Below are 17,655 nucleotides of genomic sequence, written 5' to 3'. Positions count from 1 at the left end.
ACAGCTGATAGAAACAAAATACTTTTATTTTTGGCCAAAACAACAGCCCCTCCCCTCCTCCAAAAGGCATTGGTATTCTCTTCCCAGAGGATGAACTAAATAAATATCAATATGGATCTGAATATGAGATGATAAAGGGAAAATAGGTAAGAAATGATAAAGAATTTTAAAAGAAAAAAAAGAAACCACACCCCTGAGTCAGTATACGTGGAGTGTGAATTTACCATGGAAGGGGGTTTCTAGTCACCAAGTGCATCACACTAGCCAGAACAGGCCAACAGCAACGGAGAAAAACCCTAAACCAACACTGAGCATTTGTTGAGTTATGTTCTCATGTGTTTGGTTACACAGAACCAGTCCTAACCTTTTTTTATTAAACAAACATTCGAAGTTAAAGATGATCTAAAGAGCTCCACACATTATGCCATCTTTATGTCTTCTTGCTAGCGAACAAGGCATCAGCTGCAGAAAGGTCTTAAGTCATCTACCCATGGAAGAGACCGTGCCAATGCCAAGTTCCTATTGCTTTTATCATCAATGCTTGTTTGAGTTCCACCTAACTAGGTGTGAGAAAAAAGTCAAATACTGACTTTAAATCTCATCTAATCAATTAATATCAATAAGTCTTTAAAAAAATTTTTTGGGGCGCCTGGGTGGCTTAGTCGGTTAAGCGTCCGACTTTCGCTTAGGTCATGATCTCGCGGTTCGTGGGTTCGAGCCCCGCGTCGGGCTCTGTGCTGACTGCCAGCTCAGAGCCTGGAGCCTGTTTCAGTCTGTGACTCCCTCTCTCTCTGACCCTCCCCTGCTCACACTGTCTCTCTCTCTCTCTCCTAGAAATAAATAAAACATAAAAAAAAAAAAATTAAAAAAAAATTTTTTTTAAGTTTATTTTGAGAGAGAGAGAAAGCGCAAGCTTGGGAGAAGCACAGAGGGAGGGAGAATCTTAAGCAGGCTCCATGCTCAGCACAGAGCCCACACAGGCCTCAATCCCACGACCCTGGGATCATGACCTGAGCCAAAATCAGAAGTCAGACACTCAACTGACTGAGTTACCCAGGCGCCCCTCAGTAAGACTTTTTTAAAAGAAATATTATACCAGGTATATATCAAGAGTAACCAAAGAAAGAAGAGATATGTGACTTCAGAAGACAGATTAGTCAAGACGAGAAGATACAACATAAAATAGACATGAATAAACTTAGGACAATTAAAAAGCGACAGATAAAGAGCTAACTGATATAGGCTGGACATGCAGCTATGAGGTTTACGGTCTGAGAATGAGGGGGTCTAACAAGTCTTAGAAGGGCAGATGGCATTCTATACTGGGAGGAAGCATGAAGATTGGACAAGATTATCACGATGAAGACAGCTTTTCAGGAGTGCCTGAAAAGATTATACTCAGAAAAAGGGAAGAGAATTTTGAGATTAGTGAACCTACATACCAAAGAGACCAAGGGAATACTATTACCACATGAGGATCATAAGGAATCACTGCTTAAACATATGAGCCGATATATATGGGGACTGAGATTTGGATGGAGAATAAGAAAATAAAAAGGGTTAATCCTAGACAAGCTATGGAGGAAAACTATACAATAGAAGGGAGATTTAGAGAATTAGACACAAATCTGAGGACAGGAGAGGTAACATCACCACTGGAAGCAGAGGAAGGGAACTCTGACAGGTAGGGACACGCAGCCAATTCCTGGTGTGGTCCATCAGGAAAATCGTTATGGGGCACCTGGGGGGCTCAGTTGGTTAAGCCTCTGACTTCGGCTCAGGTCATGATCTCGCGGTTCGTGGGTTCAAGCCCCCCCTGTCTCTTCTGACAGCTAGCTCAGAGCCTGGAGCCTGTTTCAGATTCTGTGTCTCCCTCTCTCTCTGACCCTACCCTGTTCACACTGTCTCTCTCTTTCAGAAATAATTAAAAATATAAAAAAAAAGAAAAACAAAAAGAAAATCGTTATGACCTTTGTACAGAAACAAAACAACTTTACTGTGCCCTATTCTCTAAGCATATTATTGTGAAGAATAACATCGTAAAACCGGGGTGCCTGGTTGGTCCAGTCAGAAGAGTATGCAACTCTTGATCTCAGGGTCGCGGGTTCAAGCCCCACATTGAGTTTAGAGATTACTTAAAAATAAATAAATAAGCTTCTTTTTTTAAAAAAGCAAACATCATAAAACAAACTAACCTCCATTCTAAACACACAGGAAAATGGGCCGCCTGGCTGGCTCAGTCAGTAGAGCATGCAGCCCTTGATCTCAGGGTTGTGAGTTCAAGCCCCATGCTGGGTGTAGAGACTGCTTAAATAACTAAACTTTTAAAAAATAAGTAAGTAGTGGGGCGCCTGGGTGGCTTAGTCGGTTAAGCGTCCGACTTTCGCTTAGGTCATGATCTCGCGGTTCGTGGGTTCGAGCCCCGCGTCGGGCTCTGTGCTGACTGCCCGCTCAGAGCCTGGAGCCTGTTTCAGTCTGTGACTCCCTCTCTCTGACCCTCCCCTGTTCACGCTGTCTCTCTCTCTCCTAGAAATAAATAAAACATTTAAAAAAAAAAAAAGTAAGTAGAAATAAATTAAAAAAATAAACAGGAAGAAATGTTTATTATATGCAATAATGTCTACTGAAAAAAATTTGTAACCCTTCTTGGAAATACTTAAAAAAACAATAAATTGGGGCGCCTGGTAGCTCAGTTGGTTCAGCGTCCGACTTCAGCTCAGGTCATGATCTTGCGGTGCGTGGGTTCAAGCCCCGTGTCAGGCTCTGTGCTGACTGCTTGCTTAGAGCCTGGAGCCTGCTTCCGATTCTGTGTTTTCTTCCTCTCTGCCCCTCCCCTGCTCACGCTATCTCTCTGTCTCTCAAAAATAAATAAACGTAAAAAAAAAATTAAAAAAACAATAAATCTAAGATGGTAATCGACTTAATTTATACATCACCCAATTTATGTCTGAAAAGTTTCATTATCAGAAACATTACAAAGGATGATCAAGAATTTTACATCAATAGATATGTCTGTTCTCTGCAATATCTGGAAAGAGTCAGGCTTAAAAGCAGGGGAATGAGGTTATTCCTTAGGATCCTGTTTGTCCAGGGGCACCCAGGTGGCTCAGTTGGCTAAGCATCTGACTCTTGATATTGGCTCAGGTCATGATTTCATGGTTTATGAGTTCAACCCCCACATGGGGCTCTGCACCTGATGGCGCAGAACCTGCTTGGGATTCTGTCTCTCCTCCTCCTCTCTGCTCCTGCCCAACTTGTGCGCTCGCTCATACGCGCACGTGCTCTCTCTCAAAATAAATAAATAAACTTAAAAAGATTCTGTCTGTTCCTGTGATTCAGTCTCATCGCCATTAAAAGTACACCCATCTTCGCTCACCAAGATTAGACAATTCCATCTTCTTTTTAGACCAAGTGTAATACTGCAAAAGCCCTTTATACGCCTGAATGAGGTTGATTAGCACTTCCTGGGAAGAAGACTTTTCACCATATCTCCATGTCTCTGCGCGACTGAGATTTCTGCTCGCGTCCTCAAGCATTCCATGATGCATAAGGTATAAGGCGTGTTGTAAGGAGACCTGCAACAATAATAAGAAAAAGCCCACTGACAAACAGGTCATCAGATATCCATTCATCCAAAAACTCAGTAACTACCTATGCTGGCTAAATCCTTGGTAGGACATAGATGATGTAACAATATTGTCTCTGTCATCAAAAATGTCAATTTAGCAAAGAAGAAAGACACATGAAACAATTAACATTATGCAAAGGGGAGCTAAATTATATAAACTCACAAAAAGAAGACCGTGTGATCTAGTGAAACAAACAGGGGCTTTCAAGACAGTCCTGGCTCAGATGCTGCTTAAAACTAAGTAAACCTGAGTATGTTACTTGGCCTTTGTGAGTCTTACCTGTTATATGGAATAATTCTTATTAACACTTCCAAAGGGTGTTATTATTTTTTAACTTTTTAAATTTATTTCTGAGAGAGAGAGAGCGTGAGCAGGGGAGGGTCAGAGAGAGAGGGAGATACAGAATTTGAAGCAGGCTACAGGCTCTGAGCTAGCTGTCAGCACAGAGCCCGATGCGGGGCTCAAACCCACGAACCATGAGATCATGACCTGAGCTGAAGTCGGATGCTTAACCTACTGAGCGACTCAGGTGCCCCCAAAGGGTGTTATAAAGATTAAATAATATGTGCATCCCACCTACTGCCTAGTTGGGCCCATAGCAGGTGATTAATATATTATTTTATATATGTCATATAAGCTCAGAAAAAACATCTTAAAAGGACTATTGAAGAATGGCATTGCTTCAGATGGAAAAGTGAATGTGTGGTATGGAAGCAATAAGAACAAGTACTTAAAGAATAAGCATCACAAGTAGGGAGGATATTAAAGAGGGGGAATAACAGGAAGTACGGTTAGTCATGTGAGTAGAGTCAGCGTTCAAGGCCTTCATCACAAACTACTGCAGTAATTTCTCAACTGGTCTCTCTGATCTTGTCCCTCTACAATCTGCCTTCCATGTGGCTGCCAAAGAAACCTCATCTTGTTACTGATTTGTGTGAAACCGTCAAGGGCTCCCACCGCCTTTACAGAGTAAAATCTAAGCTTGGGGGGGGGCGGGGGGGATAGCACAGAGGACCCAGGCGACTTCCCCTGGCTTCTACCCAAGTGACTTTTAGAGTAACTGAAGCACTGAATGCAGGGCTATCAACCTCTCATCAACCCCTGTCTTGCCCTCTCAGCATTTCCTCTGACCTGCCCAGTGAACACCCACCTGTTTGTTCAGCCTCAGCTGAGGCATCCCTTCTTTCCCTGACTCTCCTATGCATTTAATCCCAGCCCTCTCTGACTCCAGAGCTGACCATTCTCTCCTTCGTCTTCTCGCTGTACCTTGTGTTTTTGCTCCGGCACCCATAACTGATTACACGTACATGCCTGTCTCCCTCTACCTCAAGGACTATGTCTAGCACATTATCTGGAAAATGGCAGTAAGAGTTCTTTAAATTACTATTAAGAAATGTTTTACTGCCTATCCTAATTATCACCCTCAGACTCTGGAGTGTGAAATACAGTTCCTTTCAGGTTTCTTTACTTCACTGAATAGATTCTATGAGGTTAAAGGAACCCAACCAATAATTTAGCTAAAATTCGACGCTCCTTCCCCAAATGGCTAGCCAGTTTCTTCCTAAAAGAAGAGAGGGGAGCACACATCAGGTCAGGCCATTTCTTTTTCTAACTGTTCAGCTGGAAAGTTCTTCCGCAAGCAGAACCATAAGCTGCTTCCGTTTAAATTCCACCCATAGCATACCTGGGCTACCAGAGAATATGATAGTAAGAGAGCACCTGGCACAGAAGTAGAAACTCAGAAAACTTTTTCTAATTAAGAAAAGAATCCTAAACTGGGAGAAATCTTTCTTCAAAACAGGAAAGCAGTGAGAATGTAAAAAGGTGCAAAGTTAAATAGAGACTTGTATCTTTGTATATTTTATACATTTATATACATTTTTTAAAAATGTTTTTTATTTATTTCTAGGAGAGAGAGAGAGAGAGAGACAGCGTGAGCAGGGGAGGGTCAGAGAGAGAGGGAGTCACAGACTGAAACAGGCTCCAGGCTCTGAGCTGGCAGTCAGCACAGAGCCCGACGCGGGGCTCAAACCCACGAACCGCAAGATCATGACCTAAGCGAAAGTCGGACGCTTAACCGACTAAGCCACCCAGGCACCCCCATTTATATACATTTTATATGTGTAAAATGTATAAAACATGCCTCAGCAATTCTAGTCCTAGGTATAAGGAATTCAACACAGGAACTCAAACAGACACTTGTACCTCAATGTTCACCGTGGCATTACTCACAGTAGCCAACATCGGGCGAATGTATAAACAAAATGTGATAGGTACATAACGATACAATGCTAATGAGGCATAAAAAGCCATGAAAAGTTCAAATACTTGCCTCAATATATATAAGTCTTGAAAACACGATGTTAAGTCAAATAAGCTAGACCCAAAAGAACTAATACTATGTGATTCCACTTATGGAAAATAGAATAGGTCAGGGTGCCTTGTGGCTCAGTCGGTTAAGCATTTGGCTCTCGATTTCAGCTTAGGTCATGATCTCACAGTTGGTGGGATCAAGTCCCACGTAGGGCTCTGCCACTGACAGCACTGAACCTGCTCAGGACTCTCTCTCTCTGCCCCTCCCCTGCTTGTTCACAGGCCCACACTCTTTCTCTCAAAATAAACAAACATTTAAAAAATCTAGAATGTGTAAATTCATAGAACAGGGAACATATTAGTAGCTACCAGGGGCTGAGAAGAGAGAATGGGGAGTAATTCCTTAATGGGAACAGAGTATACATTTGAGAGGATGAAAAACGTAAACCATTGGTGATGGTCACACAACACTGTGAACGTCATTAATGCTACTGAATTGTACACTTACAACAGTTAAAATAACGCATTTTATGGTATATGTATTTTACCACCATAAAATAAATTGGAAAATAGAAAAAAGTAAAAACAAAACAAAAGAACCATGGGGTAAATATTTTAGGTTTTTCAGGCCATATGATCTGTCACAACTACTCAACTTTATCATTTGTCACACCAAAAGCAGCTGTGGCAATGAAATGAATGGGTATAGCTGTGTTTCAAGAACTTTAGAAATAATGAAAAAAATTAAAAAGCAGAGCATTTTAAAGCTTTATTGAAAAAGTACTCTTTCAGTCAAATATATACCACAGACAGGGAAGTATCTAACATTTTGGAAACATCTCAGTATTTCTGGATGAGACTCAATGTTTTTGGATGAGACTTTAATAAAAAAAATCTGGAAAGGGGGCTCAGCCTACACATTAGGACTATTAAAACATCTTTATGAATGGATTGGAGAGTTAATATTGCTAAAATGTCCGTACTACCCAGAGCCATCTATATTTTTTCCCTGCACCTTCTATAACTTATTTAGTTTTTATAATTTACATCCAAGCTGGTTAGCACATGGTGCAACAATGATTTCAGGAGTAGATTCCTTAAACCCCTCACCCATTTAGCCCATCCCCCCCCAATACCTCTAGCAACCTTCTGTTTGTTCTCTATATTTAAGAGTCAGAGCCATCTATAAATTCAGTGTAATCCTGTCAAAATTCCAGGGGCATTTTTCACAAAAGTAGAAAAAACAATCCTAAAATTTGTATGGAGTCACCAAAGGCCAGAAATAGTCAAAGCAATCCTGAGAAAGAACAAAGCTGGAGGCATCACACCTCCTGACTCCAACTACGTTATAAAGCTGTAGTCATTAAAACTGGTGGTGCTTGCATCAAAACAGACACATTGACCAATGGAACAGAATTAAAAGCCGAGAAATAAAGCCATACATGTACAATCAACTAATATTTGAGACGGAAGGCAAGAACACTCAACAGAGAAAAGACAGTCTCTTTAATAAACGGTGCTGGCAAAATCAGGTATTCTCAAAATAATGAAATTGGTCCTCTATTTTCTACTACTTATTAAAACGAACACAAAATGAATTAAAGACTTAACTGTAAGACACAAAACCATGAAACTCCAAGAAGAAAGCATGGGGAAAAAAAGGTCCCTGACACTGGTCTCAGCAATGATTTTTGTCACCAAAGTACCAGCAACAAAAGCAAAAATGAATGAGTGGGACTATATTCACCCAAACTTCTTCTGCCCAGCAAGAGCAACAATCAACAACAGGAAAAGGCAGCCTGTAGAATGGGGGAAACCCCTGCAAGTTATCTATCCGATGGCGTTAACATCTGGAATCAATAGGGAACTCACACAGGTCCACAGCACAAACCCCTGCAGCACCTGGCTGGCTCTGTCCGTGGAGCAAGCGCCTCTTGCTCTTGGGGTCATGAGCTTGAGCTCCACATTGGGTGTAGAGATGACTTAAATAAATAAAACTTAAAAAATAAAACAAAATCTTAAAAAAAATCCAATTAAAAGAATGGGCAGAGAATCTGAACAGACATTTCTCCAAAGACATATTATTGGCCAACAAGTACATAAAAAGGTATTCAATGTCACCAGCCATTAGGGAAATGCAAATTAAAACCAGAATGAGAGATCATCTCACATCTATCAGAATGGCTATTGTTAAAACAAAAAGTAACAAATGCTGGCTAAGATGTGGAGAAGATGGAACCCTCATACACGGTTGGTGAGAATATAAAATACAGCCACTACAGAAAACAGTATGAAGGTTTCTAAAAACACTGAAAGTAGAACTACGTATGATCCGGCAATCCCACTTCTGGGTACTTAGCCAAAGGAAATGAAATCACTATCTTAGAGAGACACCTGTACTCCCATATTCACCGCAACACTATTCACAATACCCAAGACACAGAAACAACCTAAGTGCCCATCTAATGGATGAATGTATAATGAAAATCTCATATGTATCTATATGAGAAAACACCCACATACACACTGTAGAGTATTATTCAGTAACAAAAAAGGAAATCCTGTCATTTTGGGTAACATGAATGGACCCTGAGGGCATCACGTTAAGTGAAGTCAGTCAGAGAAAGACAAACACTGTATGATCTCACCACCGACATGCAGAATCTGAAAACATCAAGCTCACAGAAACAGAGTAGAATGGTGGTTGAAAGGGTGGGGGGGATGGGAAGATGTAGGTCAAAGGGTACAAACGTTCAGTTGTAAGATGAGTAAGCTCCAGGGATCTAATGTACAGTATGGCAACTGTAATGAATAACACTGGATGGTGTACTTGAAAGTGGCTCTGGGAGCAGAACATTGACGTTCTCACCACAGCAACGACAACAAGGTGGTGGTGTGAGCTGGAGGATGTGTTAACTAACCTTATGTAGTAAACACTTCACGGAGTATACAAGTACCAAATTATCACACTGTATACCTTAAACTTCCCCAGCATTATAGGTGGATTATGCTGTAATAAAGCTGGGGCGGGGGGGAGGAGCGGGGAACCACTTTCACAAATTCAAATTCCCAATTTGTTTTAGCCGCTTCCTTTTTCCAAACGCACAAATTCCTACAGAACCCAAATGACTTAAGCAAAGAGGTTAGAATCTGGCCCAACATCATAATGAGGAGTAAGTGCTATCTCTCAAGGACTGGTCCTGGCAGCTGGAGATAAACAAAGAGAAGGTATTTTGTCTCAGAGAACAAGGCGGGCAGCAGGAAATGGAGAAATAAATGGTTTTCACACCACTTCTTTTCAGCCTCTTGTATCTATCCAGGTGTCTTGCCCTTTTTCCATGCCTTTTACATCATTACCCACCTCATCACTGAGATGATTTCTTTTAAAAATGAGCACTGTCAATATAAATTCACAAAGCCTGCATTCTCTCACCTTTAAGTAATTCATGACACCCATGTTTTTCATCCTGTCAGCAAAGGTATTGAAAGTCTCCATGTTGCTTTTGGGATGATAGAATAGAATTTCACTTCCGAGCTGCCAAATAATCTGTCAAAACAGAAATTACTAATAGAAATGTAACATCTTGTGTTAACAAATTTCTGCCTAAGGACCCTATTTTTTTTTCCTGCTTACAACCTATAATTCATTTCCCTAGATACTACTCTGCTACTATCAACATTTTACTATACTTCGTTTCACCCAGTTAACTCTAAATATTATATCTTTTGCGATAAAGTTTTTTCCATCCATTAAATTAAAATACCAGACGGCTGTAATAGTACCATTTTAAAGTCAGTAGTCTAAAGAAGGCAGGCAGCTCAGATCCATATTGAAGACAGAATTTTTTTAACTGGCATAGGGGCAAGAATATTGAAGTCAGAAAACTTAGTTTCTGTTAATACTGGCTTTTTCACCATTTTTGATCTTATCTTTATTATCCACAAAATGAGAGCAATGGACTAGTTGTTTCCTGAGATCCATAAAGCACTACAAATACTGACCGTATTTAATCTATACGTAGAATTCCAACTTAAAATTTTTCAGCAGCTTAGGATGAGCACGGAGTGCTATATGGAAACTAATTTGACAATAAATTGTATTTAAAAAAAAATAAAATTTTTTAACAGCTACAGTCAAATTTTAATAAAGTATATTTTCTCCCCAGAGCACCAAAACTTTGGTAACAGAACTTGGATCGCTTCTTGGAGTGAATCTATTTCTCTGACTCCAATTAAAAGATTTAATCATTGAAATCTTTTTCATTAAAAAAAATTTTTTTTTAATGTTTATTTTTGAGAGAAAGAGAGAATGAGTGAGTGTGGGGGTAGGGGCAGAAAGAGACAGAGACACAGAATCCAAAGAAGGCTCCAGGCTCTGAGCTGTCAGCACAGAGCCTGATGCAGGGACTGAATTCACCAACCATGAGATCATGACCAAAGCCAGATGCTTAACCAACTGAGCCACCTATACGTCAATATTTCATGATTGGTCTTAGGGTAAATTTAAGAGAACTTTAAACCAGCTCTTTCTGCGAACATACATATTAGTTGTCTGGTATAATTCTAATACTCACCTTCCCAACTCAGAAAGAGAAATCAAGATTTCCTTTGTAGAATCACCGAATCGTAGTATTTCAGAGCTTAAAGAAAATTTGTAGATAGTAACAGTTGTTCTTAGACCGAGTTGTGTATAAGAATTACTGGGACACCTTTTAAAAATAAATATTCTTAGGGATTCAGAGTCTGATCAGTATAGGGTGGAGCGCAGGAATCTATGTTTTCAACAAAAGCCCTAGCTAATTCAAAAAGAAGCCGACAAGTGTCTGGAAAACATTGATTCAAATCCTTCATTTTATAATACAAATTCTGGATAAAAAGAACCTATAATTTGTCCAGTATTTTATAGATGCACATAGCATTGTCCACAAACTAAATTTTCAACCAACAGTTAAATTTTGTTTGTCTCAGAATTTTTCTGGCTTTATTAAATATCTACCAGATATTTAAAAACATTAAAAGGATCATGCTGCTTCATTAGTCACTAGGGAAATAGTGACTCAAACCCACAACAGGGTACCACCTCACAAGCACTAAGGGAGCTACAATCAGAAAGACAATAACAACAACTGGCAAGGATGTGGAGGAACTGGATCCTCAGAGATTACTGGTGGTAATGTGAAATGGTGCAGCTACTTTGGAAAACAGTCTGGTAGTTCCTCAAGAGGTTAAATGCAGTTACCGTATGAGCCAGCGCTCCATTCCTAGGTATACACCCGAGAGAAATTTCAACAAACATCCCTAACAAAAACACGTACATGACAGTTCATAGCAGCATCACTCATAATAACTAAACAGTGCAAACGATGCCCATGTCTAACACCAGATGAAGGGACACGTGAAATAGGATGGACTGTCACTCTGCAGTACAAAAGAATGAAGTACTGATATAAATTGCAACTGAAACTCACGTTTCACAAGAATAAACGTGAAAACACGTTCGGTGAAAGAAGTCTCACACAAAGGGCTCATTTTATTACATCCACCTCTCTGAAACGTCTGGAAATGGAAAGTCGATTAGTGGTTGCCAAGGGCGGGGAGCGGGGGAAGGAGGGACAGAACAGGGAGTGACCTCGAGTGGGCACAGAGCTGGGGTTTTTTTTGTGGGGGGGGGACAAAAATGTTTGAAATTTAGGTTGTGGTAATGGCTGCACATCTCTGAGAATATATGAAAACAAATTGAATTGTACTGTTTAAAGGTGTGAACTGTACAGTGGGTTAATTATAAGACTATTTTTTAAAAAGGATCACCCTGGTCGCTATGTTGACACGAGGGGGTGCGGAGGGCAGGCGGGCATCTGCGTGAGAGGATCACGGCCTGGGTCGACGTGCAGCCACGCAGCTGGTGAGAAGTATTCACACTGAATTCTGAAGGAGAGCCGACAGGGTATGGGGTGTGAAGGAAAGAGAACTTCAGAGTTTGGCCCCAGTGACTAGATACTCAAAGTAACCATCATGTGAGAGGAGGCAAATCAGGTTCGATGGTGGAGATCACAAGGCCCACCTGAGACACGCTGGGGTGACGCCTGCCAGGCACCGGAGCGCCGGGTGGAGCTGACCGCCGCTTACAGCAGTGCGACTCTCAGGGCCGCCGGGGCCACAGCCACACAGCTGCGAGCCATCCAGCAGAGACAGCTGACTCCAAGCCGTTCACGAAGAGGACTGAGGACTGAGTTCTGGGGAACTCCCAAGTCAAAGGGCCACAGGAGGCTGAGGAAGGCCAGTGAGGCAAGAGAGGAAACCGAGAAACTAGTGTTCTGGAAGTCAGGTGAAGAAAACTTATCACACAGGGGGCCGTGAACTACTGCCTTCAGTACTGCTCACAGATCAAGTTCCTTGAGCGCTGAGAACTGGGCACTATATTTAGCAACCTGGAGATCACTGCTGAACCTGACAAAGCAACTTGGTAGAAATGGTGATGCTGGCAGTCAGGGGAGCCTCACTGGAGAGGGTTTGGGGAGAACAAGTATACAGATCCTTCCGAGGAGCTTGGCTGAAAGTGGAAGTGGAAAAATGGGTCACAGCAGTGGAGAAAATGGGGGTCAAGAGATGACTGTCAGATGGAAGAAATAACACGTTGGTATGATGTTAGGAAACATCCTATGGAGATGGAAAGATAACGACACACGGAAAGAAGGAAGAATTTTAGAAGGAACGAATGAATAGTGGGGAATCTGAGAATCAGAGTTCAAAATATTTTTAGTTTCCTTTAAAATCCTAATAATTAGGGCCCCCTAGGTGGCTCAGTAGGTTAAGCGTCTGACTACGGCTCGCGTCATGATCTCACAGTTTGTGAGTTTGAGCCCCAAGTTGGGCTCTGTGCTGACAGTGCAGAGCCTGCTTGGTATTCTCTCTCCCTTCCTCTCTTGCCCCTCCCCAACTTGCTCTCTCTCTCTCAGAATAAATAAACTTAAAATATAAAATAAAAACCTAAAAAGTAAAAAAATGTTTCAGAAAAAAATGTCCCCATACAAATTCTCCAACCAAAACTACTTTTAGTGGCTTTTAGAAAAAGCACTCTGAGGGGGCGCCTGGGTGGCTTAGTCGGTTAAGCGTCCGACTTTCGCTTAGGTCATGATCTCGCGGTTCGTGGGTTCGAGCCCCACGTCGGGCTCTGTGCTGACTGCCAGTTCAGAGCCTGGAGCCTATTTCAGAGTCTGTGACTCCCTCTCTCTCTGACTCTCCCCTGCTCACGCTGTTTCTCTCTCTCTCCTAGAAATAAATAAAAATCTTAAAAAAGAAAAAAAAAAAAGCACTCTGAGATCCTGCAAAAGCCACTCTGGGTGGCACTCAAGAGGCAGAAAACCCCAGGCACCTGGACCTCCTCCCGCGGGCGCACACCTCACTCACCTCAGGCGCAGCCTGCCTCTTGTGGCTGTCCGAGTCTTCCAGGACCTGCAAGTAGCTGTGCATGTACCCTGCGGCCTCCTGCCACTGATGCTTCAGCAGGGCTTCTTGGATAAAACCCAAACAAGCGCTCGTCGTCTGAGCAAAATCCTTCTCCTTTTTTCCTTCAGTTGCTACAGATTAAAAAAAAGAGTCTTTAGCCACAGTGATCCCAATTCGAGTTTAAAAAACACTCCTTTCTGATAAAGGAGAAACCTTAACAAGCATAACTCGGTTCATCCCGAATAAATATCAGAGTGAGCTTCTCTTGAAACAAACTCCTGCATGCTATTTTTATTCTTCTCAGCAAATGAAAACAATGTCTAATGTGGAGATGCCTAACTTGATATTCATGGGCTACTGGGATACCGGGGCCTCTAGATGGGATCCAATCATCCCTTCATTTCTGCACCACACAATCTGGGTAGAATCTCTCAGAGAGGGTCTGAAAGCAAATCCCAAGTATTTAGAACGGGTAAAAATCACTAGGGTTATCCTAGACAAGCATGCCCTGTATTAACTACCAGTATTCTGAAAACTCCAAGAGGTAGGCTTTCATTGTTCAAGGTCCAGAATTCCCAGTAACTCAATGATATTAAACACAAATGAGATTTAACAGTTGAAGACATTAGCATTTACATTTCTAAAGGATCGACAATCCTCATGTTAAGAACATTTGGGCTTAGTTACAACTGCGTTTTAATGTTTATTTATATTTGAGAGAGAGAGAGAACGGGCGTGGGGCAGGGGCAGACTAAGAGGCAGACACAGAATTCCAAGCAGGCTCCAGGCTCCAAGCAGTTAGCACAGAGCCCATCTCAAGTGCTCAAACCCACTGTGTGGCTCGAACCCACAGACCATGAGATCATGACCTGAGCTGAAGTCGGCACTAAGCCATGGACCAAGCCACCCTGGCGCCTCACAACCCTGTTTTAGGAGTAACAGGTTGCATATTGACACCCCCCTTCCCTTTCCACACCACCATAGAAACCTTCTAGGCCAGTGGTCTTCAAGTGGTGTACCCTGACCCTTGGGAATACAGAGAGACTTATAGGTACTATGCAAACATAGTTTCAGAGCAGTCAACTTCCAGATCTTCAACTTCCTCACATACTCACTCTCGCCTAAAACAAATCTAATTAATTTCCTAGAGAACCATGCTAGAATCAAGACTTCACAATCATTATCAATATATATTACATGAAGGTGAAAATGTAGGTGTAACTATTGGGACAGTGACTGACTCTAACACACCCTTTTGCAAGTCAGGTGATTTCCAAGTCTTCATTTATCAAAGTGTGGAAGGACTTAAGAATCCTTTGTAACACATCACTATGCAATTTTGTCATGAGTAATTCAAGAATTCAAAGACCTGATACACTGCTACAATTACCCTTTATCCAGTGCCATCTACTTACTCATGTAACTAGGGTCTCTCAGAATTACATCAATGAAAACAAAATAGAACTAAAGCTAAATCTTTTTTCATTCTAGAAATACATACTATTCCTTCACGGGTATATGAATACCCAGTAATATTCTAGAAATACATACTATTCCTTCGGTGGCTCAGAACTCATGAACTACGAGATCATGACTTGAGCCAAAAGTTGGATGCTTAACTGACTGAGCCACCCAGGTGCCCCTAAATTTTAACACAACTTTTAATACTTATGTTATTTTTATCAGCTTTGTAAAACTAGTAATTATGATGTCTCACTCCAGACAAAATTGTAGTGCCTTAAAGTCCTACGAGATATTAACAAAAAATAAGATGTAGATACATAGTTTTATTATAAAGATAAAAGTATGAAAGGAAAATAAACAATATAAAATCTTCATCAATTAACATCTTCTCAGGGAGCCAGGGTGGGTCAGTCAGTTGAATGTCCAACTTTGGCTCTGGCCATGATCTCACAGTTCCTGAGTTCAATCCCCACAACGGGCTTGCTGCTGTCAGTGCTGAGCCCACTTGGGATCCTCTGTCCCCCTCTCTCTTGTGCCTCCCCGCTTGTGCTCTCTCAAAAATAAACATTAAAAACTATTTTTACATATATATTTTTAAGGGGATGGTGAAAGGAATCACATTCCTGTGCTACTTAGATTCCACGGGATATATCTGTAAAAATAGTATACCAATTTCATTTAAAAATGCCAAAATGCGTTGGAAATTCTATCTTTGGGAACTATGGAACTTACAATTTTTAGATGACACTTTAAAACCATGGAAGGCAGTATATAATTAAAAAGAAAAAAGCATACGTGAGTAAAACAAGTTACTGCTCTACACTAGTGCTTCTCACACTTTTTAAAAGTACTTACAAATCTTGTGGGGATCCCACTGCTTGCTGTTCAGTGTGGTTCTAGAAACAAAGCCTTAGCATCACCAGGGAACTGAACAGAATGCCCCACCCAGCTCTCTGAATAAGAAGCTGCATTTAGCAAGATCCACACTCACTGCCCAGGACCAGCAGCAAAAAGAAAAAAAAGAAGTTTTTCACCTACAGGAGGACTGACCTCAGGCCAACCTCCCATGAACCCCTCAAGTTTTCACGACTCAGACGGGAAATCGGACTTCAGACTACTGTACTTAAATTCTTGGAAAATTCCCCTCTGTCTTATGATTCAGCCTTGTTACCTAACGAATATCTCTCATTTCATTCTTTTATGAGCAAAAGATAGTCCTGTTTGTTGCTGATACACTTTCAAAAATAACTGTCTAGGAAAAGAAATTTTGACGTGAACTTAAGTACAATAAAGAGCCAAGTGCCATCAGCCTATCTCTAACGCCCTGGAAAGGATCTGGAAACTCGTCAGTCAACAAATATTTTTTGAGCACAATTTTGTGCCAAGTACTATTCTAGGTACTTGACACACAGTTTTTTGTTTGTTTTCTAAAATTTTATTTTTAAGTAATGTCTACACTCTGCGTGGGGTTCGAACCTACAACGCTGAGATCAAGAGTTGCACACTTCACCGACAGAGACAGCCACATGCCGCTTAACATACAGTTTTAATTCAGACTGGCCTCTGCCTTCAAAGCCTTTATTCTAGAGGGCATACCCCTCAGAACGCCAGTAGATATTTACTAGAGTAAAAAAATTAACTGCTGGGCAATTTTGTTGTCCTAGCATGGTTATTTATCACTAGAATGTCAATATTACCTGAAACTATTTTCTCATTGCAGGCATAAAGTATTTATTTTGGGTTTAACAGGCTATCCATAACTTCTAAAACGTTTCTAAGCATGTAAATTCTGGTCTTAAACTGGCTGGTTTTGGACCGACTCAAGCTCTCTGCAGAATCCTAATGATAAAAACTTGCCCAGGTATATCTTAACCAGCAGAAACCTGAGATCACTAGTTCCCTATAAGGCAGGGAAGTAGCATTCCCTCTGAAGTATCAGCCAGTCAAACCTAGCTTGAACCATGTACATTCATTAGCAAAAATATAATGAGAGGAAAGAAACTATTATTTTTCCAACACTCACTATGCATGAGGCTCTGCAGTAAGCACTTTACATATAATATCTCATTAATAAAATTGTATCTCAGTTATCAAAAGTATAAGCTTTGAGGTCAGAGAGACCTGTTTTAACTCCTGATACCCACATTTAGAGCTTAACTTCTTCAAGATTCACTTCCCTCAACACTAAAATGCCCATCACGTGGGCATTAATTTACTGAGATAGCTAAATGAGATAATATTAAAACTAAAACATAAAGAAACAGGAGCAAATTCTAGGAAACAAAGAATCCCGGTCAAGGGGAAAGATGGCTAGTCTAAGAGAGGTGTTTGGAGGGTACTAAGTGTCAGTTCTAATGTATTCCCAGAAGTACACCAGGCAACATGTCAATAATATACACATAACTGCTTCTTTTATATATCCCTACAGGAAATGTACTCAACAGAAACATCTCCTTATATTTATATAGAAGAAAGTTCTATACTATAGATAGTATAGATCAATTATATTAGGAATAATTTAAATCCAATTCAACAGAAACTACTTAAAAACACTTTCTACATAGGTACTCCTCACTGCCAGTGGCCATATATTCTTCTTCTATGTATCCCAATATGTAGCCAATGCCAGGCATATAAACGACTAGCAAGTATTACTGGGGAAGAAAAGGTATCTACCATGATACATACTATCTGTTATGTTATTAGTTCAAAGTTAAAGTAGAAAAAAGGATCTATTTTTTTAAATGATTTTTTTGCTTACAGCCTCAAAAACCCTAATACAGTTATATCTTGAAACTGAACC

At 40.8% G+C, this 17,655-nt stretch overlaps 1 protein-coding gene across 1 annotated transcript in view; it reads right to left on the bottom strand.

The window, feature by feature from the left end:
* Positions 1–17,655, bottom strand: part of TAF1A (TATA-box binding protein associated factor, RNA polymerase I subunit A) — a 38,035-nt gene that overhangs the window by 18,298 nt on the left and 2,082 nt on the right. Inside the window, 3 exon segments of the mRNA XM_077745317.1 lie at positions 3,377–3,575; positions 9,376–9,489; positions 13,350–13,519. Of these exon segments, the coding sequence (XP_077601443.1) occupies positions 3,377–3,575; positions 9,376–9,489; positions 13,350–13,519 (483 nt within the window).

This window comes from Crocuta crocuta, unplaced genomic scaffold (genome assembly GCF_008692635.1).
Source record: "Crocuta crocuta isolate KB4526 unplaced genomic scaffold, BGI_CrCroc_1.0 scaffold757, whole genome shotgun sequence".
In the NCBI taxonomy this organism is placed as follows: Eukaryota; Metazoa; Chordata; class Mammalia; order Carnivora; family Hyaenidae; genus Crocuta; species Crocuta crocuta.
This window is presented reverse-complemented; position numbering and strand designations above follow the sequence as displayed.